General features: G+C 42.3%; 1 protein-coding gene across 1 annotated transcript; it reads left to right on the forward strand.

Annotated features, from left to right (window-relative positions):
* The first annotated feature begins 355 nt into the window (after positions 1–355).
* On the forward strand, positions 356–17,698 carry LOC115592883 (collagen alpha-1(IX) chain). The gene is given in 33 exon segments (XM_075488193.1): positions 356–544; positions 1,420–1,494; positions 2,244–2,282; positions 2,374–2,436; positions 4,322–4,375; positions 4,521–4,556; positions 4,805–4,828; positions 5,353–5,370; positions 5,372–5,407; positions 6,056–6,109; positions 6,308–6,340; positions 6,790–6,846; positions 6,956–7,009; positions 7,945–7,998; positions 8,116–8,169; positions 8,993–9,046; positions 9,129–9,182; positions 9,280–9,333; positions 9,532–9,585; positions 9,707–9,760; positions 9,868–9,912; positions 9,996–10,049; positions 10,153–10,206; positions 11,199–11,252; positions 12,997–13,068; positions 14,162–14,197; positions 14,297–14,341; positions 14,549–14,581; positions 14,994–15,140; positions 15,276–15,330; positions 15,515–15,703; positions 16,439–16,516; positions 16,837–17,698. Coding segments are annotated over 33 exon segments (2,064 nt in total). The 5' UTR covers positions 356–469; the 3' UTR covers positions 17,043–17,698.
* Positions 17,699–17,776: the final 78 nt, after the last annotated feature.

The following is a 17,776-nucleotide window of genomic DNA, read 5'->3' on the forward strand; positions in this document are numbered from 1 at the left end:
TGGATTAGCTGGAAAATGCACACACAGTTGACTTTAAATGATGTGTGGTACTGTAGATTAACAACTACAACATCTACACTCTAACATGTGACACACACATAAATGCAGCGATAATATTAATCAAAAACATCAGGTATAATAGGAATACACTGACAGCATATCATACAGTTTTCTGTAAAGGTCAACTCTCATGCATTAAAAGATTATTTAATTTCAAAGTAAAGGTGAGTAAGGTGAGAACACCCCACCCAGTCTGTGTGGGGGGGCCTTCCTCCTCCTCCTCCTCCTCCTCCTCCTCCTCCTGCCGTTCCTCAGCTTCTCATGAATAATCAGGACTTTCCAACATCCTCCCCTTCCAGCAGGCGGTGGGGTTTCAGTCAGGGGGGAGTCTGACAGGTGGACCGTCCGTGAGCCCCGTCTAATCAGGGAAAAAGGGACTTTTAGCGTCTTCCTCGGCCCTGGGAAGACCATGGCTCTCTCCAGGATCTGTCGAGAGTCTCTGCTGGTGATTTTACTACAAATCGTGCTGATTTGCTCGGCTCAGGTGAGAGATGGGTGCTCTGTCTGTTTTCTCTGCTTCACCTCCTGCAGAGGGAACACTGGTATACTCTGAAGTATTCCTAAAGGTGCTCTCCAGGCAGTTATAGAGAGCTGACTGTATTTAAAGCTTTTTATTTCCTGTGTATTCTGATTATATAGAATCTGAGATGGACGATTTTGTGTCTTAACTATATGTCGTATTATGTTTAATCTCCTGGTATCATATTTTATATTCCTACCGGACCTTTCAGATTATCTGTGTAGCTCTGAGAGGAGGAGATTTTGTTCTTTATACTTTGACTTTCACATATCATCATGAAAACTCACTCTGTGTTTCAATACTTTTTAGTACTTTCTATACTTTAATACGCTTAAATCAAACCTCCTCAAATCTCTATAACATTTTTTAGGGACTGAAGTGTAGTTTAAATACTTTTCTGGTTTAAGAGTTGGATTTTCTCTCACAACATGTTTGTATTACATATTGTTTTATTGTTTAAGCTATTTATAAAATCTGGTTGTTGAAATCTGGTGAATTTAAAATCAATTTCTTTATGAAGTTTATCTCAAAAAGTGTCCAGAACCGTGGTCCATTCATGCCAGCGTGCACACCTGGCACCAATAAGGTCCAGACAGCAGCAGTAATCCCAACACATGCCGTTACTTAATGGGACTATAATGGGAAACTGGGTTTAGTTTCATGACCTTTCCCCTCACATCACCCGAACAATGAGACTCTGTGTGAGCTGCCCGTCACACCAACATCACCACCAGCAGCAGCAGCAGCAGCAGCAGCAGCGGTGGATGATATTGAGAGATGATTTTCAGTGAGAAAAAAATGAAATCTGATTTTTTTCTCTGTGTGTGTTTGTTCTACAGAGGGGCCCGGTCGGCCCCAGAGGCCCCGCGGGGCCGCCGGGAGTATCTGGCGTTCCCGGAGTGGACGGCATCGATGTGAGTCGCAGATTCATCTCAGTTATAAACGTGACTGTTCAGATTTGGGTCAAAGCTGCAGATCAGCTCAGTGAAGCTGCTCGTCACTGTTTTTACACAAGAAGGAGAAAAAGCAGCAGTGAAGGCATATTATAATAAAAACATCTTCACATGACTTCATCCTGACTACACTCACCTGTGATGACTCTCCAAAGCGTCTTCTCTGCACACTGAGCCTGAGAAAAGATTCTATGACTGCTTGAAGTTTCAGTGTTTAATTCAACTTTTTTTTCCAAAACCGTATTCAGTAAGCTAAAATATGTATCATGTTTAAACTTGCTGTTTTTCTTAATTCCTGAATCTGCAACAGGATGATTGTCAGTGTTTGGAGATACAACAATCATGAGTTCAAGTCCCCGTCAGTGCACCAAAAACAAAGACTTCAATTTAAGACTAAAAATAGAAACAACAATATGAGGATAAAAACTGGGCAGTGAAGTGACGGTCGAGCCACCAGAACCACTGCAGAGAACTGACATCATCATAGAGCGTGTGCACATTTAAATTAAATGCAGTTTGAGATATTTGATTAACAAGAACAAGAGCAGGTTGTGTGTGGAGCTTTTTATTTATTATGAGGATTTAACATTTACACAGTGGACATGGACACGACTCCAGAGTGCTCAGTGGAAGATAAAGCCCTGCACAACAAGAAATAAAGAAATGTGATACTGAATAATCATCTGAACATGTTGTTCATGTGTCTTCAGGGCGACAGAGGAGAAGACAACACCGTGACTGGAGGACCAGTGAGTGGACTTTAAGTTTCTCCTTTCTGACACAGAAATGTCCAACGGATGCTTTAAGATTCATGAACCAAAATCAAACTTGTGCTTGCAGGGCCCCGACGGAGACAACGGCAAAGACGGAGTTCCTGGAGCTGCAGGCCTCCCAGGAGCAGATGTAAGTGAGACAACATGTTGGGAGTAACGTCGGGCACAGACTGGTTTCTTCTCCTCAGACAGAGAAAACTCTTTGCAAAAACAACAAAAGGTTGTGTTTGAATTTGAATCAAGCGGCTCCTTTAATCCAGCGGATGAGAGTCACTCTGAGATATTCAGATCTGCTGCTGTGTGAGCAGTTTGTCTTGGCTTCCACTGGGTTTGAGAAAAAAATTATAAATCCGACTATTTAGGGTAGAGTCTGGAGTGGCTTCCTGACAGAAACAGGGGTCTTTTTGTGTGAGGTGGGGGTTGTGCAGGGGGGCCCGGCTGCCCAGAGGTGGCTGACAGGACGGGAGCGTACGCTGGGAGAGGGGATGCAGAATGGAGTCAGTGTGTCGGCAGTCTGCTGCGGTGACGAGCTGAGAACAGAGCGGCAGATTCATGAGAGGGGAAACAGAGACAAGGTTTAAAACTACGGCAATGTTTCCACCAATCAGACTTTGAGAAATCGAACAAGAAGAAAAAAACTGATTCTGTAAAATAGTTCCAGATCCGGTCCTGATATATTGATTATCTGAGGGGGCGTGTTTCCATCTTTCTGTGGGGTCGTCGACTTTTTGCTGTGATTTGCTAGTTTTTAGCGTTCTTCGTTCTCTTCTTTGGCAGATGTTTTTAGCTGCAGTGTTGTCAGGTTATTTATGGAGGCCACAGGTGAGGGGGAGGAGCTAAAGAATGGAAGGAAAAGGCCACGCCTCCTCATTATTATTAGATTTTTTCACAGATGAAGGCGAGCAGAGAAAGTTTCACAACTTTGACACAAAGATTTTATTTATTTATTTATTATTTTCGCAACCTGGGTCTTATTGTCCTATTGAAGTGTGTTTACAGGTCTTGTTGAATTTTGTGGCCCCAGAGGAAGCTGCATATGATCTTATACAGTTGCATTGTGGGTAATGTAGGCTCCGGGTGTTGAAAAGCAGTCTGCTAGTCTATGATTGCACTCCTATAACACTGTTGGACTCGTTATGAACAGCAGAACCGGAGATATCACTTCTTTTATTCCACACATCCTTTTCAAAAGCTGCTGCCTACATTACCCACAATGCCACTGAGTGATGTCACTTAATCAGATTACATGCAGCAGACACACAGAAACACTGAGGATTGATGTCCTTGTTTCACAGAGTTGAAGCTGGAACTAACGATTATTCTAATTATTGATTCATCAGGCAGTTAGTTAGCTTTTTTTCTGACAATGATTTCATTTTTATTGACTAATCGATGCAGCTCGAACTTGAATATAAGATGAAATAAACCCACAACAGCCTGAATGCGACTCAAAACCTGAAACTTAGTCTGGGTCGGTTGGGTTCAGGTCGAGTAGAAGAATTTAAGGATTGAGATAATCTGCCTGAACTGCTCGTTTACAGCTGATCTGATTTTCTTCTCAGGTCTTTGTATTTCTCACCACATCTGGCTCTGCTGTAGCCTGTTGTGAGTTTATTGCATTAATCATAATCAGCAGAAACAAAGACCAGAACTGAGACCCAACAGAAACCAACTGTTAAACTGCTGATTCCTGAAAGATATTATAAGTAAGACTCAGTCCAACCCGACCTCGTCCCTGATGCTGTAATGTTGGTTAAGACCTGTAAAGTGGTTCTGGTATGTTAAGTTGTCAGACAGAACTTGAGTGTCGTTGCTGCAGATTTCCATCTACTTGAACAAATAAATGGAGAAAAGCATGTTGTGATTAACTTTATGAGAATTAATAACTTGAAACTCTCTTGATTTTACAACAGGTGTTACATGTTTTATCAGTTTTAAGCTTCTGTGTGTCGTCCAACGTTCACTGCGCTGCATTTAAAGAATTTATCTTCAAGTGTTTCGTGTCCTGATTGTAGGGACCCGTTGGACCCCCTGGAGATCCAGGCACAGCCGGCCTCAAAGGGCCCAAAGTAAGTTTGATATCAATATATATTCATTAAATCAGTGGAAGAAGTGAATGAATGAACTCTGAGCATCTCTCTATATATAAATATTGTTCCTCCTGTTGCTCTCTGATATTTCTAATTTAATTTTTCTGTTCTTGTTTGTTTTCAGGGAGATCCTGGTGCACGAGGGCCTCCTGGAGAGCCGGTGAGTACAAATATTAAACTGAATTTAACTTATTTTAAAAGAAAAAAGATTTTTACTACAGCAGGTCAGTTTTGGGGAATAAAACACCTCAGATCCTCTTTACATGAAGGAAAAGGTCACCTAAAAGTGACAGTTCAGTATTTATTAACTTTACCCCATTCTCCTTAACAACTGAGCTATAAAAACAACATAAACACTGTGCTTGGGTCTCAGTCTGACACTGTGGATCTGTTCTTTCTCTCTCACAGGGTGTTGGACCTGATGGACTGGATGTGAGTACATTAACACACTTTATACACGATGCTGTTAAAGTTGAACATTATGGTTAATGGTTCACTTTAAGGGTAGCTAGCGAGGATACTGCACTGAAAACAAGGTGCAAAAAAGAAGAGAAAACAAATCATTTGGTCCAATATTGTAATTTTTAAGAATTTAAAGATGAGTTAATATATTTGTAAAGTTCTTGTACTTTAGTATTCTAAGTACAAGAACCCCAAAATTGTACTTAAGGTTAGATTTTTTTTAGATTTTTTAAATTCATTTCTTGCCTGTTTACTTCCTGTTTTGGATCAGTCACCTCACGCTGACCTCTTCTGTGATGTCACTGTGCACTGACCACGCCCACGAGTACACGCTGACATCACAGCAGCAAGGTGACAGCTTCAACCACCAGAGGGCAGCAGAAACAGGATGTACAGATGGTGTTAAGCTACTCTTTAACGTGGCTGTGTCACGTCTATGTCACAGCGTCCGAGGCTTCCTGTAACAGACTGTTCACCTTACCTTTCCTCGACAGGGTATCCCCGGTACTGACGGGACTCCCAGGTGAACTGGGCAAAGTTGGACCACCTGTGAGTACACTTACCACTCCAGTTACTGTATGTGAAGCCGGTCAAGTTTAAAATCAAGTAAAACCAACAAACCTAAGTAATAAACACATCCTGGAACCCAAACGACTAAAAAGGTCATCGGTTTAGTTTGGTTATGTTTGCTTATTTTACGTATCTAACTTCAGTTAAGTTAAATAACTCTATGCAGCTGAATTTTGGTTTCACACTGGACAAGTCTTTACGCTACGTCACCTGACTTCCTCCTTCGCTGCCATTATAATCACTACGGCCACTAGAGGCTGCTGCTTCACAAGAAACTTATATACAGGTTGTAATAAGCTGCGTTCACAGTCGACCTATATGATCGTTTGTCTGATGGCATTAAATCGATCTTTAACTCTCATAAGAACTGAATATTTAAGGTCCAGTGTGTAGGAATCTGTGCTTCTACAGTAGCCAGGAAAGGACAAATCAAACGCTGACATTTTCACATTTTTGGTGGCCACCGAAAGGGAAATTTGAGGCGATCTACAACCTGATCATAAGATGCTAGTAAATCCTTTAATTAAAAAGGGTTAGAAGAAGTATAAAAAGCACATTGATAAAGGTAACTGATGTTTTTTTTATCTGTGTACACTGTATTAATAAAGACTTCTGTATCTCACACAGGGAGCGAGAGGCAAGAGAGGTCAAGTTGGACTCCCAGGTGCTGCCGGGCCGCGGGTAAATATCAGAACATCCGTCTCCACCGCTGTTAAACTTCACCAGACTGATTATTAATGTTGAAGAAGAAGTGTTGTTTATTAACATTCACTGTGGCAGGTAAGTGAAGTGTCAGCTCGCAGTGAGAAGGTGTGACACTGTGGGACGTCAGACAAAGAAAATCATGAATTCACGTAAAATCTCGTGTTTTCTTTTCAGGGTCCTCCAGGCGTGTATCAAGGAGAGGACCTGGTAAGTTTGACCCCAAAGTAAAATTTACTTACATCTGCAACCATTTAACAAAACTGCTTTCTGCCCTCACAAACATAACTTTAGAACTAGGACATTAAATAGTTTATATGATGTGAAAATGTAAAAAAAAAAAAAACCCTCATGAATCATCTGTTGATACCTCATTTCTTTTAGCGTATGCCGGTTCTACATGAGAACTGATCTCTATTTTGGGTATTTTGGGTCAAAGTTCTGTTATTGTGTTGCTCACAGAAAGCTCAAAACTCTGAAAATTGCGAAGCTGCTGTCATATTAACACTTGGTGGCTGATTGGACAGCAGCTTCTCTTCAGCATTTCAGATCATAAGAAACCTTTTGCTCGTGCTAGCAGGTTTGGGGGGTCTCTGTCAGTGGAGCCCCCTGGTGGCAGGGCTCGTCCATGACCTCAAATAGGCTGTTGTGTTTTTCAGTGTCCCAACGCCTGCCCCTCCAGCCTGACCGGACATCCTGGTCTCCCCGGCATGAAAGTGAGTGAAATATCTGATGTTATTTCCTCTCTTAGACATGATGTGTGTCTTTATCTTTACATCTGTAACTATTCTTTTAATGAGACTGTTTTGTTGTTCCTGCCTGCAGGGCCACAAAGGATTTAAGGGGGAATCTGGTGAGCCTGGAAGACAAGGACACAAGGTAACGTCCTCTCTGTTCACGCTGCGCAGATCTGTGATCGATTACTGCAACAGATAACATGCAAACACGTCGTCTGAACGGAAACTGAAGGATTCAAAATCAGCGTTCATGATAAAAGAAATGCTCATATTGTGTCAGAAATTAGGTAAAGTGCATAATTTGTGAGATAAATAGTCATAAATAGGAGATAAAAGTTGATGATTTATATTTTCTATAAGAACATTTTCATATTTTCTGACTCCTTAATTCATAATCATGATTTACAATAAGAATATAAAATAAAACAATGAGATAGAGTCGATATAGTGGATTAAAAATCATAATCATGAGAAAAAAGTTGACTTTTTATACTTTAATCTCATTTATTACGTTTTATCATGATTATGACCGAGTTAAAAAGTTGTAATTATAAGATAAGTCAAAATTATAAGAGAGAAAGTCGGTATTATGAGATAAATGTTGATCAAAGTTATAATTATTAAATAAATAAGCATTGTATAATAAATAAACAATATTTCTTTTACTTTTCTAATCTCGTGACTTTTTATTTCATATTTATGATTCTCCATAGAAACATGAAATAAAAACAATGAGAGTGAAAGTTGAAAAAATTGAGTCAAAAATGTCTAAATTATTAAATTATAAGTCAAAATTATAAGAGAGAAAGTTAAAAAGTAGAATCGAAAACACTAAAACTGACATTTAGAAAAAAAAAAGTTGTAATTTTGACTCTTTTCTCATAATTATGACTCACCATGGGAATATTATTTATAATTAAAAGTAAGTTTTCATCTTTTTTTTCTCTTTAACTGACACATGTGGGCTTCCATAGAATAAAATAGACGTTTCACAAAATTAAATAAGCCAGAAATGATGAAAACAGACAAAAAAAAAAAGGTAGATTTCAGATATTTCACAGCTGCGTTCTCTTTCAGGGCGTGGAGGGCGATCAAGGGCCGCCGGGTGACGTCGGAGCTCAAGGACTACCAGTAAACACACTTCACTCTTCTCTCCCGCGTGTTTCTGATGAGGCGACTCATCACAGTCAGCACATATTAACATCGGACATCTTTGTCTCTTTTCCTCCATCCGCTGAGTAATTTTAGGGCCCAGGTGGATCAAGAGGCCTCCCAGGAATAGTGGGCGGAAAAGGTGACAGGGTAAGATCACACACACACACACACACACACACACACACACACACACACACACACACACAACCACACACCCACACACCACACACACACACACACACACAAAGACACACCAACAACACACACACACACACACGAGCCTAATGGTTGCAAAAACAAGTCAGATTGTGTTTAGGCTTATGAGAAAATGACCCTACTACTCTCTTGATTTATGACCTCAGTAAACAGTTTATTACTTATTTGTTTATTTGTTTATTCGACACTGTGTAAGTTAATTTATGATGATTTATGATTTAATTTGTGATTTAAAAGTTGCGTCCTCAGAGTCGTAGTTAGATCCAATCAGGATATTCCTCCTCAGCTCCGCCCTCTCATCCAAATATGGTCACTTCTGGTTCCAAAATAACCAAACAAACAAAATAAACCCAAGATGGCGACGATCCATATTGTCAAAGGCTTCATGATAAGTTATATATACACATAAATAAAGTCTGATTATCAATTATCCGATCAGGTCGAGACACACCAGAGACAACCTTTAAATCGCTGCCAAAGAAAATTTCAAAATAAAAGCTCATAAAAGAATGCAACTTCTTTTATCATCTTCAATCATCTGTGTTTAGATGTTTTGACTCAAATTGCATCTTTTGACTGGAATTTATCACCTAATTATTTTATAATGTTATCATCCCCGTCTGCACTTTCATGAAACCCCTGTTTTATACGTTCTGTTGCCCATTTTTACCAGGACCTCCTGTCACAAGATGAAACTGCATTTCAGTGATTAAATTGAAATTAATTAACAACAACGTTCCTTCTTTACAAACAGGGTCCTCGTGGAAAGCCTGGTGACGTCGGTCCTCAGGGAATCCAGGGAGGCCATGTGAGTATCTGTCTCTGAATCACAAATTTTATCTGCCTTATTGTTATTTAGGACAAAATACTGATCTGGTGACTGTTTTTAGGGCGATCCAGGCCAGAGAGGAGCCATAGGTGAGGTCGGGCCAGCGGGAGTGCAGGTAAAAACAACAACACATCCACACTGATTTCTGTCTGTTGTTTCTCCTGCCTACATTTTATTACTTCGTGTTTTGAATCTTCTTCGTCTCGTTACAGGGGGAACGAGGTCCAGCTGGAATCAGAGGAGTGCCAGGACCCAAAGGAGAGCCTGTGAGCACCGCGTCACCTGATCTATCAATAAAACCTGTTTCAATGTTGTTTCAGATTCATTTATTATCTTTAACATCCGGTGAAACTTAATGGCGAGACAACATTGGGCCTGATCTGAAACATCTCAGCTTTCTGAGTGGTTTCTTCATTAAAACAGAGACACGTTTATATAATTAATATCATGTTTCGTGTCTGCAGGGCCTCGCTGGTCCTGATGGCCGTGAGGGGATACCTGGGCTGCCAGGATCCAAGGTAACCAGTGTAAACAGTGTTTTTAACGACCAAGAGAACTGAGAAATGTGCTTTTAGGCAGAAAGTCTCCAGTCTGGATCAGATTTTCTGCCCTTTTCACTTCCTTTCTGTTGTTTTTCAGGGTCTTCCAGGTAAAAGTGGGGCTCCAGGTGATGCTGGCCCACAAGGACTTCCTGTAAGTGTGACCTCTGACCTCTTACATCCCTGACTCGTCACTAACACTGTGAGATTTCTCCTCTCGAGCTCAGACGTTGATGTTTGATACCATTTTTCTTCTCGCAGGGTTTGCCCGGCGCTTTTGGCCAGAAAGGCCACGGTGGGTTAAAGGTACGATGAGAAGTGGCGCAACAATTAATTCAGCTTCTTCGTGTCTGTGCTGTAAAACTAAACTGTGCTGTCTCTGTCACCAGGGTGTCACAGGTGATCCAGGTGTTGTAGGTATGATGGGGTCTCCAGGGAAACAGGTGAGTTCAAAGCAGAATCACAAGATAAAAGCAGATACCGCTGATGTGTTTTCCTTCTCTTCATCTCTGTGATGATGTGATTTGACTTCTCATTTGTTTGCAGGGCGAGCGCGGCGACCAGGGCGAGGTCGGACCAGTCGGACCCAGAGGAGGACCAGTGAGTCAGCTGCTTCTACAATTCACTTAAAGCTGCAGGACACATGCTGTGTTTCAGTTCAGGTCTGCATCCTTCAGAGGAGCATTTGAAGGCCGATTACGTCACAGCGCCGTGTGAAGTCTGTCCCGATCTGAAGGCTCCTCCATCTCCCTGTTTCTGGAGGATGCACCGCTACGATCCTTCGTGGCCTCACATGTCCCAAGATTCTTTGCGCACCCGAAAAAGAAGAAAGAAAGAGAGAAAATGGCGACATCGCGTGGTGTAGATCGTCACTTTCACGGGCCTGGGTGGCAGAAATCGTGACGTAAGGGTAAAACATCTGGTGACGCAACCAGGAAATGCTCCAGAGGCTAGACCGTCACATTTAACAACGGCTGACGAGGTTAACAAGGTCTCTCTGAAGGACTCGCCTTCAAAGACCACAAAGGCCGAGTCCTTCAGAGGATGCAGACCCTGAACTGACACACAGCAACTGTTTCTTTTACTTCCTAAAACAGGAAATATATTGTTAGTCCCGCCGTCTTTCCCTTCACTTCCTGCCCCAGCGTGTGTCACTCATCCTGATGAGTTTTACGCTTCCTTACAACCCGGACTCTGTTCCTCAAACATCATCATAGAGAAACTTCCAGCTCACCAAAGCAGAAAATGTAAAACCAGTCATCATCTACGCAGCCCCACGCTGATGGGACGAAACATTTCTGGAGCTTTGCAGCAAAAAAGTGTTGCAGCATTCTCCAAAACAACTGAAGTAGCTGGAGACTTGATCTAAAATGTAGCTGCAAATAGATTATTCTGTCCAAAACTCAAAGAATTTACATTTACTGTCAAAACTGACAAAGAAAAGCAGCAGATCCTCACTTTTAAGAAGACTCTGATCAATAAATCATCGCAGCTCTACTGATCGGTCAGAAATATAAATCAGGCGCAGCTCTGAATCCAAAATATCTCACTCTATCCTGCTCGATTATACATTTTCTTTTCTCTCTTTTCAGGGTGAACGAGGACCGAGAGGACACGATGGGCCCGCAGGAGCTCCAGGAGCCCGGGTAAGACCTGAGGGAGGGTTTTAAAGATAAAGTCTTCCTCCAAACATCAGTGACTGACACAGTGTCAGAGGATATAATCATGAAGAGGTCGCAGTTTGGTCAGAGGGAAAAGGTCAGATCAGGATCGGAAAGCATTTATCTACCTGCAAAAACAAGCTGCAGGACAGGACTTTATATTTCACAGGTCAAAGTTCAAACAGTTTGAATGAAGAAGGTGTTGTCACGCATCTCTATCATCATATGTGGGTTTTTACATGAACATTAAGCAGCTGACTCCTTTTTTTGTCAGTGTGTTTGTCCTGCGTAAAAAGAGTTTATCGTAAATAAAATTGGCCACCTCTCGAATTCACACTGCAAAGAAACAGGGGGCAGCATATCATTAGAGTAACCGCTAACTGTTAGCCGTGCAGCTAGCGGGCTGGACTGTGAGCTCTGAGTGGTATCACAAAGAAAGGACTGGCCGGGGTTAGCTGGTTAGCATGCTAACTTACGTAGAATCTCTGCAACACAACACATCTTTGACATATCATCAAAACTCAAAAATCTGTCCTGTGATAGTTTTAAACTACAATTCTTACGTATTGCACCTTTAAATTGTGTTTCACGTTGAAACATAAAGGGGCATCAGGTAAAGATTAGTGACCAGTGTTGGTTAACGTTGATGAAGTTTAAAAATGCACCTAATGAACCTGTAAACTACGAGATCTCACATCGAAACCTTAAAGCACAAATATGAAACACTGAGCTTGAACACAAACCTTCAAACAAACGATTAAACCTGCACTGATGGTCAGAATAACGTTAGTAAGTAATCTGAGTACTCTAACTCGTACTTTGCTGACACTGCTCGTGACACAGAGAGTTGGGATTAAACTCTTTCTTGTTAGTGTTTAAAAAATGGATTTAGAAAATGATAAGTGTCAAAAAAAAACAACCTGGATCATCAACAAACCAACAGAAAAGTTCCTGTTTCAGTCGAACGAGAGAAACATGAGAGCCAAACAACGGGATTATAGTCAGTCGTGTTTGTTGAAGGAAAAGAGGAAGAAGATCGGACACAAGTGAAACTGTTCGGTATGTTAAAGTGAAGTTCGATCATGATCTCCTTCGTGTGATCGACAGCTTCTCCCAGCAGCAGCTCAACTTCTCCGCTCGGCTCAGAAAGCTCGACTCTATCAAAGTTACAGATCCGAACCTGAAACACAAAACCAGAACCAGTGTTCACAAACACTTTCTCCTCTCCTGAACGTATTATTCAACACGAGGATCACTCACCAACATAAACCTCGTATATCTGGGACCTGAATACTCGCGCCACGCTTTCATTAAAGAGTGTCAGGTCTTTATGAACTTCAGTCGCTGCAGTTAAGTCTCTAATCCGCCCGGTGAGCGGGCATGAATGGCCCCTTGTTACAGGAATCTGAAAGCCCGTGGGGGTTTTTTTCTGCAGCTCAGGGGGGATTCAGGGCAGGAAAAAAGAAGCTGAGAAGCCCTGAAAGAGCTCTCTGTTCCCCAGGAATGCCTGAAACCCGTCGCCCCGCTGTACACCAGCATCAGTGCCCACACACGCCCAGAAACATGTGAGGGAGGGTTGGATGGTTGGGGGGGTCTTCAGGACCCTCCAGCCTCACTGAGATGTTTTTATACTCTCTGTAGATGTGGTCAGGTTCGGGTGGGGGGAGGTAACGTCTTGTGTGCGTTCTGTGTTTATAACTGTTTATTTTATGTGTGTGTGTTTGAACAGGGGGGCAGAGGGGATCCGGGCCTTCCTGGACTTCCTGGTCCTGCTGGTTATCGTGGCCAGAAGGGCGACAGAGTAAGACACACACAACGTCACATGATGAGCGCTGATGTGTGACGCGTTACTGTGGTTATATCATGATGTCATCTCGTCTAATTCAAGCAAAAATCCATGTTTGATGCTGTCGTATCTCACTAACAACACTTCCACTAACGTTAAGTTGAGGGATGTTGTTGTTGTGTAGCTACTAAAGACGCTAGCTAAGCCACAGCAGGTCGGACAGACACGTTTAACTACATGTGACGGCTGAAAATGACAACAGGAATAAACAAGTTTACAGATTTCACATATCTGAAAGCAAAAAGCATCAGGTCAATGCGTCTCTAGTTCTGTCCGACCCAATAACTCAAGTAACTTAAATTATAACCAATAAAACACAAGGGCAAAAAAGAGTGTCTTGGTATTAAAATGGAAATACCTTCTCCATCTTTCACATTATAACAACGCGTCCATAAAAAAGAGATGTAACAGAGTGAATGTTGGACATAAAAATCACAAGAAAACTTCTCCGTACTCTCTTTCTGCTTTATTGTCACGGCACGCTCTCGTTAGATGTTTAAAACAAACTCTGACGCAGAAGTTTGATACTGAAACACGTCGAAGTTTGTTTTTAAATTGAGTTGCTTTGTGATGGCGGCCGATTTCACCTAGGATCCCAAAGCGTCGGCATTTGACGAGCTGGGACACTCAAAAATCATCTTTTCTTACAAATAGGAGCTTTAAAGTTTAACATGGCCGTGCTGTAACAATAAAGGGATGACGTAAGTTTAAATGAGATGCTGTGAAGCTTTCTTAAGACTTTTTTCTCCTCTAACTCAGTTTGAGTCCCACTCTGACATTTGAGAGTGAACGTTGGACTTTTATTCATCAGGTTTCAACGTGAAAGGTGATAATATGTCTGCTCCTGTGCCAAAGACAAATGTTTTGTGAAAGGTTTAAAGAATGAAACTCAGGAACAATGAACACATTAGCTACTGTCAGTCACAATAGAGTCTAAATCCTGAAGGTTTAAAGTCAAAGATCCACCAGACTGAATGAAACAGGATCAAATCTGGACCCTCGTTATCCAAAACAAACTTATTTTCCTCACGTCTGTTGTTCCTCTCAGGGTGCCGTCGGTCTGGATGGTCCACAGGGAGAGCAGGTAAGTTTCAGCTGCTGGTTAAACTCTGTCACTGATCACAGTGTCGAGACCGGAGAGCAAACAAACAGTCGACAACCCGTCATGTGTCTGTATCTTTAGGGAGATGCAGGTTCTGAAGGAACACCAGGAGACCGAGGAGAACTGGTGAGTGATCGACGACTCAAACACCAAAACAGAACCATCTGTGTGAAACTATCAAAGATAAATGTAAAGCTCCGGGGAGTCCAATAAAGTCTGGAGGTGTCCCGTCAAATGATTCTCATATGAGAGCGTGTTGTTTCCTTTCATTCTACCAGACTTTTATAAACCTCCTGCAGACAAACAGTTGTTTATGTGTCTTGTCTTTTGCAGGGTGATGAAGGAGAACCAGGAGAGAAAGGATCGGTACGTTCACCTGCACAAAACATCACAACCACATCACAACACTTCAGTTTACTTCACTTTATAAGGTCCTTTTATGTTTTCTGACATTGTTGCAGCTGCAGGAAATCTTTTAATTTCACATGAAAAGCTGATAAACAACAACATCAACTCCTGTCTGACACCTTTCTGCCTCTGAGAGGACGTTTTCATTTACAACAAAGTTAGGACAGAATTTACTGAATGTAAACCAGCACAAAGACGACATATTTAACGTTCTACCTCACTGATTTTTTAAATAAATATCTCCGTATTCTGAATTTGATTGCAGCAACACGTGTCGAACCAAAAACACACAATAAAATACGTTTGTATTCGTCACCGTGTTGTGGAGTCGTCCTAAATGTTCTCGTCTACCTGCCGCTGTTCATCGCAGACAGGTCCACCAGGTGAGACGGGAAATAAAGGACCCGAGGGCAGCCGAGGACAGCCGGGCAAAGAGGGCAAAGACGGCCAGCTGGGGCCTCGCGGCATGCAGGGCGACATGGGGGTACCGGGCCTGCCCGGGCCACAGGGACCAGCGGTGAGGTCACAGCTTTCTCCTGAATCAGAGCTGAAACAGAGGTTTTCATTTAGAAATGCAGAATGTTTGGGAGTCGTCGGTATAAAACTGTACAGACAGAAGACTCATCACTGTCTCCGATCTGTGTTTGTTCAGGGAAAATCACCGTCTGATACTCACATCAAACAAGTCTGCATGAGGGTAATACAAGGTAAGTGATTAATACGTGTGTGTTCTGTACGTTCTACCTCGTATCTTCTCTATCAAAAGCAAAAGATTGAATATAAATGTGTAAATATTGTCGATACTTGGTACCTCCTCCACTCTGTGTAAGGACGCTGTCTCGTTGTCTCGATGTGTAAATATAAAATGTCTAACATGTCGTCCTGTCACAGAGCAGCTGGCCCAGCTAGCAGCCAGCCTGAGCAGGCCCGAGTCGGGCATCTCCGGGCTGCCCGGTCCTCCTGGCCCGCCGGGACCCCCAGGCCCCACCGGTGAGAACGGTTTCCCCGGACACACCGGATCAAGAGGACTTCCCGGTCTGAAGGGTCCGGCTGGGCTGATGGGCCGCAAAGGAATCAAAGGTGAGATTCAGATTCGGATGCATCGATCGGCTGATAGAAGCTTGCTGTTAAGTCTGTTTTAAGGTATCTGACACCAGAATTTCTAACCCTGATATCGGTGTCGCCTAACGGACACGTACTGATCAGATGAGCAGCTCCAGGATCAGAAGGTTGTTGGACTGAACGTCTGGGAAATGAACAAGAAGAATAAATGAGGGAGAATTTACGTTAACGCGCCCAAACTGATCAATGACCTGCTGATCAACAGGCAATCATAATAATACTGATTTGTGAGCTTAGTTATGATTATTATAATGCTTTTATGTCCATATATATTAGGAGAGGCGGCATTTTTAAGCATATTTTTGTAAAATAGAAGGATCCTCTCAGTCATATACGTTATTATTTCAGCCTTGTATCAGATCTGCACTCAGACATCCTGATTTCAGGTCCTGGAATCGGACCTGGCAAAGAAAGATGAACTAAACCTCAAACATCTGCAGCATCTCACCTGTAAATGTTTACATGAATCAACAGTCAAAACTGTGAGACTTCCCTGTGACGGGGAGCTGAAGACGTCCTGCTGAATCTGTGGTTTTTACTTCCATCCTGCAGCGACCCACTTCCTCCTCAGAACCCGGTCGGGTTCATCTTGATGTTAATGACGGAGCAGATGAGATGTGAAGCCTGCAGCTAAATCTGGAAACTTTAATTACGAGTATCCTCGTGGTGATAACCATGTTTTCCTCTCTGCAGGTGACCAGGGTGACAAAGGGGACAGAGGACCCACAGAGAGAGGACCCAAAGGAGCACCAGGTGCACCAGGTCTACCAGGTAAAGTGACTGATTTTAGAACCTGTCCTCAATTTCTGCAGAATAAACCCACTTGAAAACACATTTTTAAATATGTATAACTTTAAAATGTGGAGCTTGGTTGTGTCGCTGATAAATATGGTTTTATATGGAAGTAATCTGTAATCCAGCGGGTATTGATCATGTTACTGATGCCCAGATACAGAAGCTTGAGAACAAGTGTCTCAAAATTAAGAATTATTACAGATCAACATACATAAATACTTAAGTTAGGAACAAAAACTCACACGTTTAGTCAGTGTGTTGGCCACAGTGTTCTGATGAATCCTCGATTCTCTCAGGTGACCCCGGTCGACCAGCTTACGGTAAAGACGGTCGTGAAGGTTTGCGGGGACCCCGCGGTGTTCCCGGTGCAGCCGGCGTTCCCGGGCCTCCCGGTACTCCCGGTCTGAACGGTTACTGCGAGTCGTCACAGTGCGTCCTGCCCATGGTGGCGTCGCCGGTTTCTGCGAAGGACACCAGCATGAAGGGCCCCAATGAGATGTGAAGGGCGGAAAACTGAGAGACTGGAGGAGAAACCAGCAGCAGAAGATTTGTCCATTTGGGTTTTTTGTCACTTGGTTTGTATGTTTGTCTTTTTTTTTTTTTTTAACTCTCACATTTGGAAAAAGTAATTTTGTGCTCTTGATGCCATCTTGGTGGTTTATAAAGTGACACGCAGGTGGACACTGAACAGCACACCTCACCGCTTGAAACTCCTTTACAGAAAAAGTTTCACGTTACCTCAGTTTTGCCATCTCTGTACTGTAAAACCTGAGACATTCAAAACTCTCTGAATATGTACAAACCTTCCAGCCACATTTCTAACCAAGCAACAACGACGCGAGTCTGAAAAAGCTTCTCTGTATGTTTATGTAAATGTGTCAATACGCAAAATTATACTGCTGGATGACGTACATCTTGTTTGTGAGTATCTTTGTCGTTCATCCCCTCTGTGCTCCCCTCCTCTCCTCTCCTCTCCTCTCTCTGTAGGATATGTTTGATAATTTCTCTCTCATGACGACTGTTGTTTTTGTTGATTTGGAGGGCGGCGATGTGTGAAAACCCCTCTGGCAGTTTTATATGACTTCTTATTTATTATATCAAGGTTCAAAGTGACATCTTCGAGTTGTACAAAGGAGGAAATAAAAAACATTTTGATAACCTCTTGCATGTTTTGTATCAACGAGTGCGGCCACAGAAACAACCAGCAGTGTGCTTGAGAATTTTTCAAATTAAAAC

The sequence above is a fragment of the Sparus aurata genome, chromosome 1, assembly GCF_900880675.1.
Source record: "Sparus aurata chromosome 1, fSpaAur1.1, whole genome shotgun sequence".
In the NCBI taxonomy this organism is placed as follows: Eukaryota; Metazoa; Chordata; class Actinopteri; order Spariformes; family Sparidae; genus Sparus; species Sparus aurata.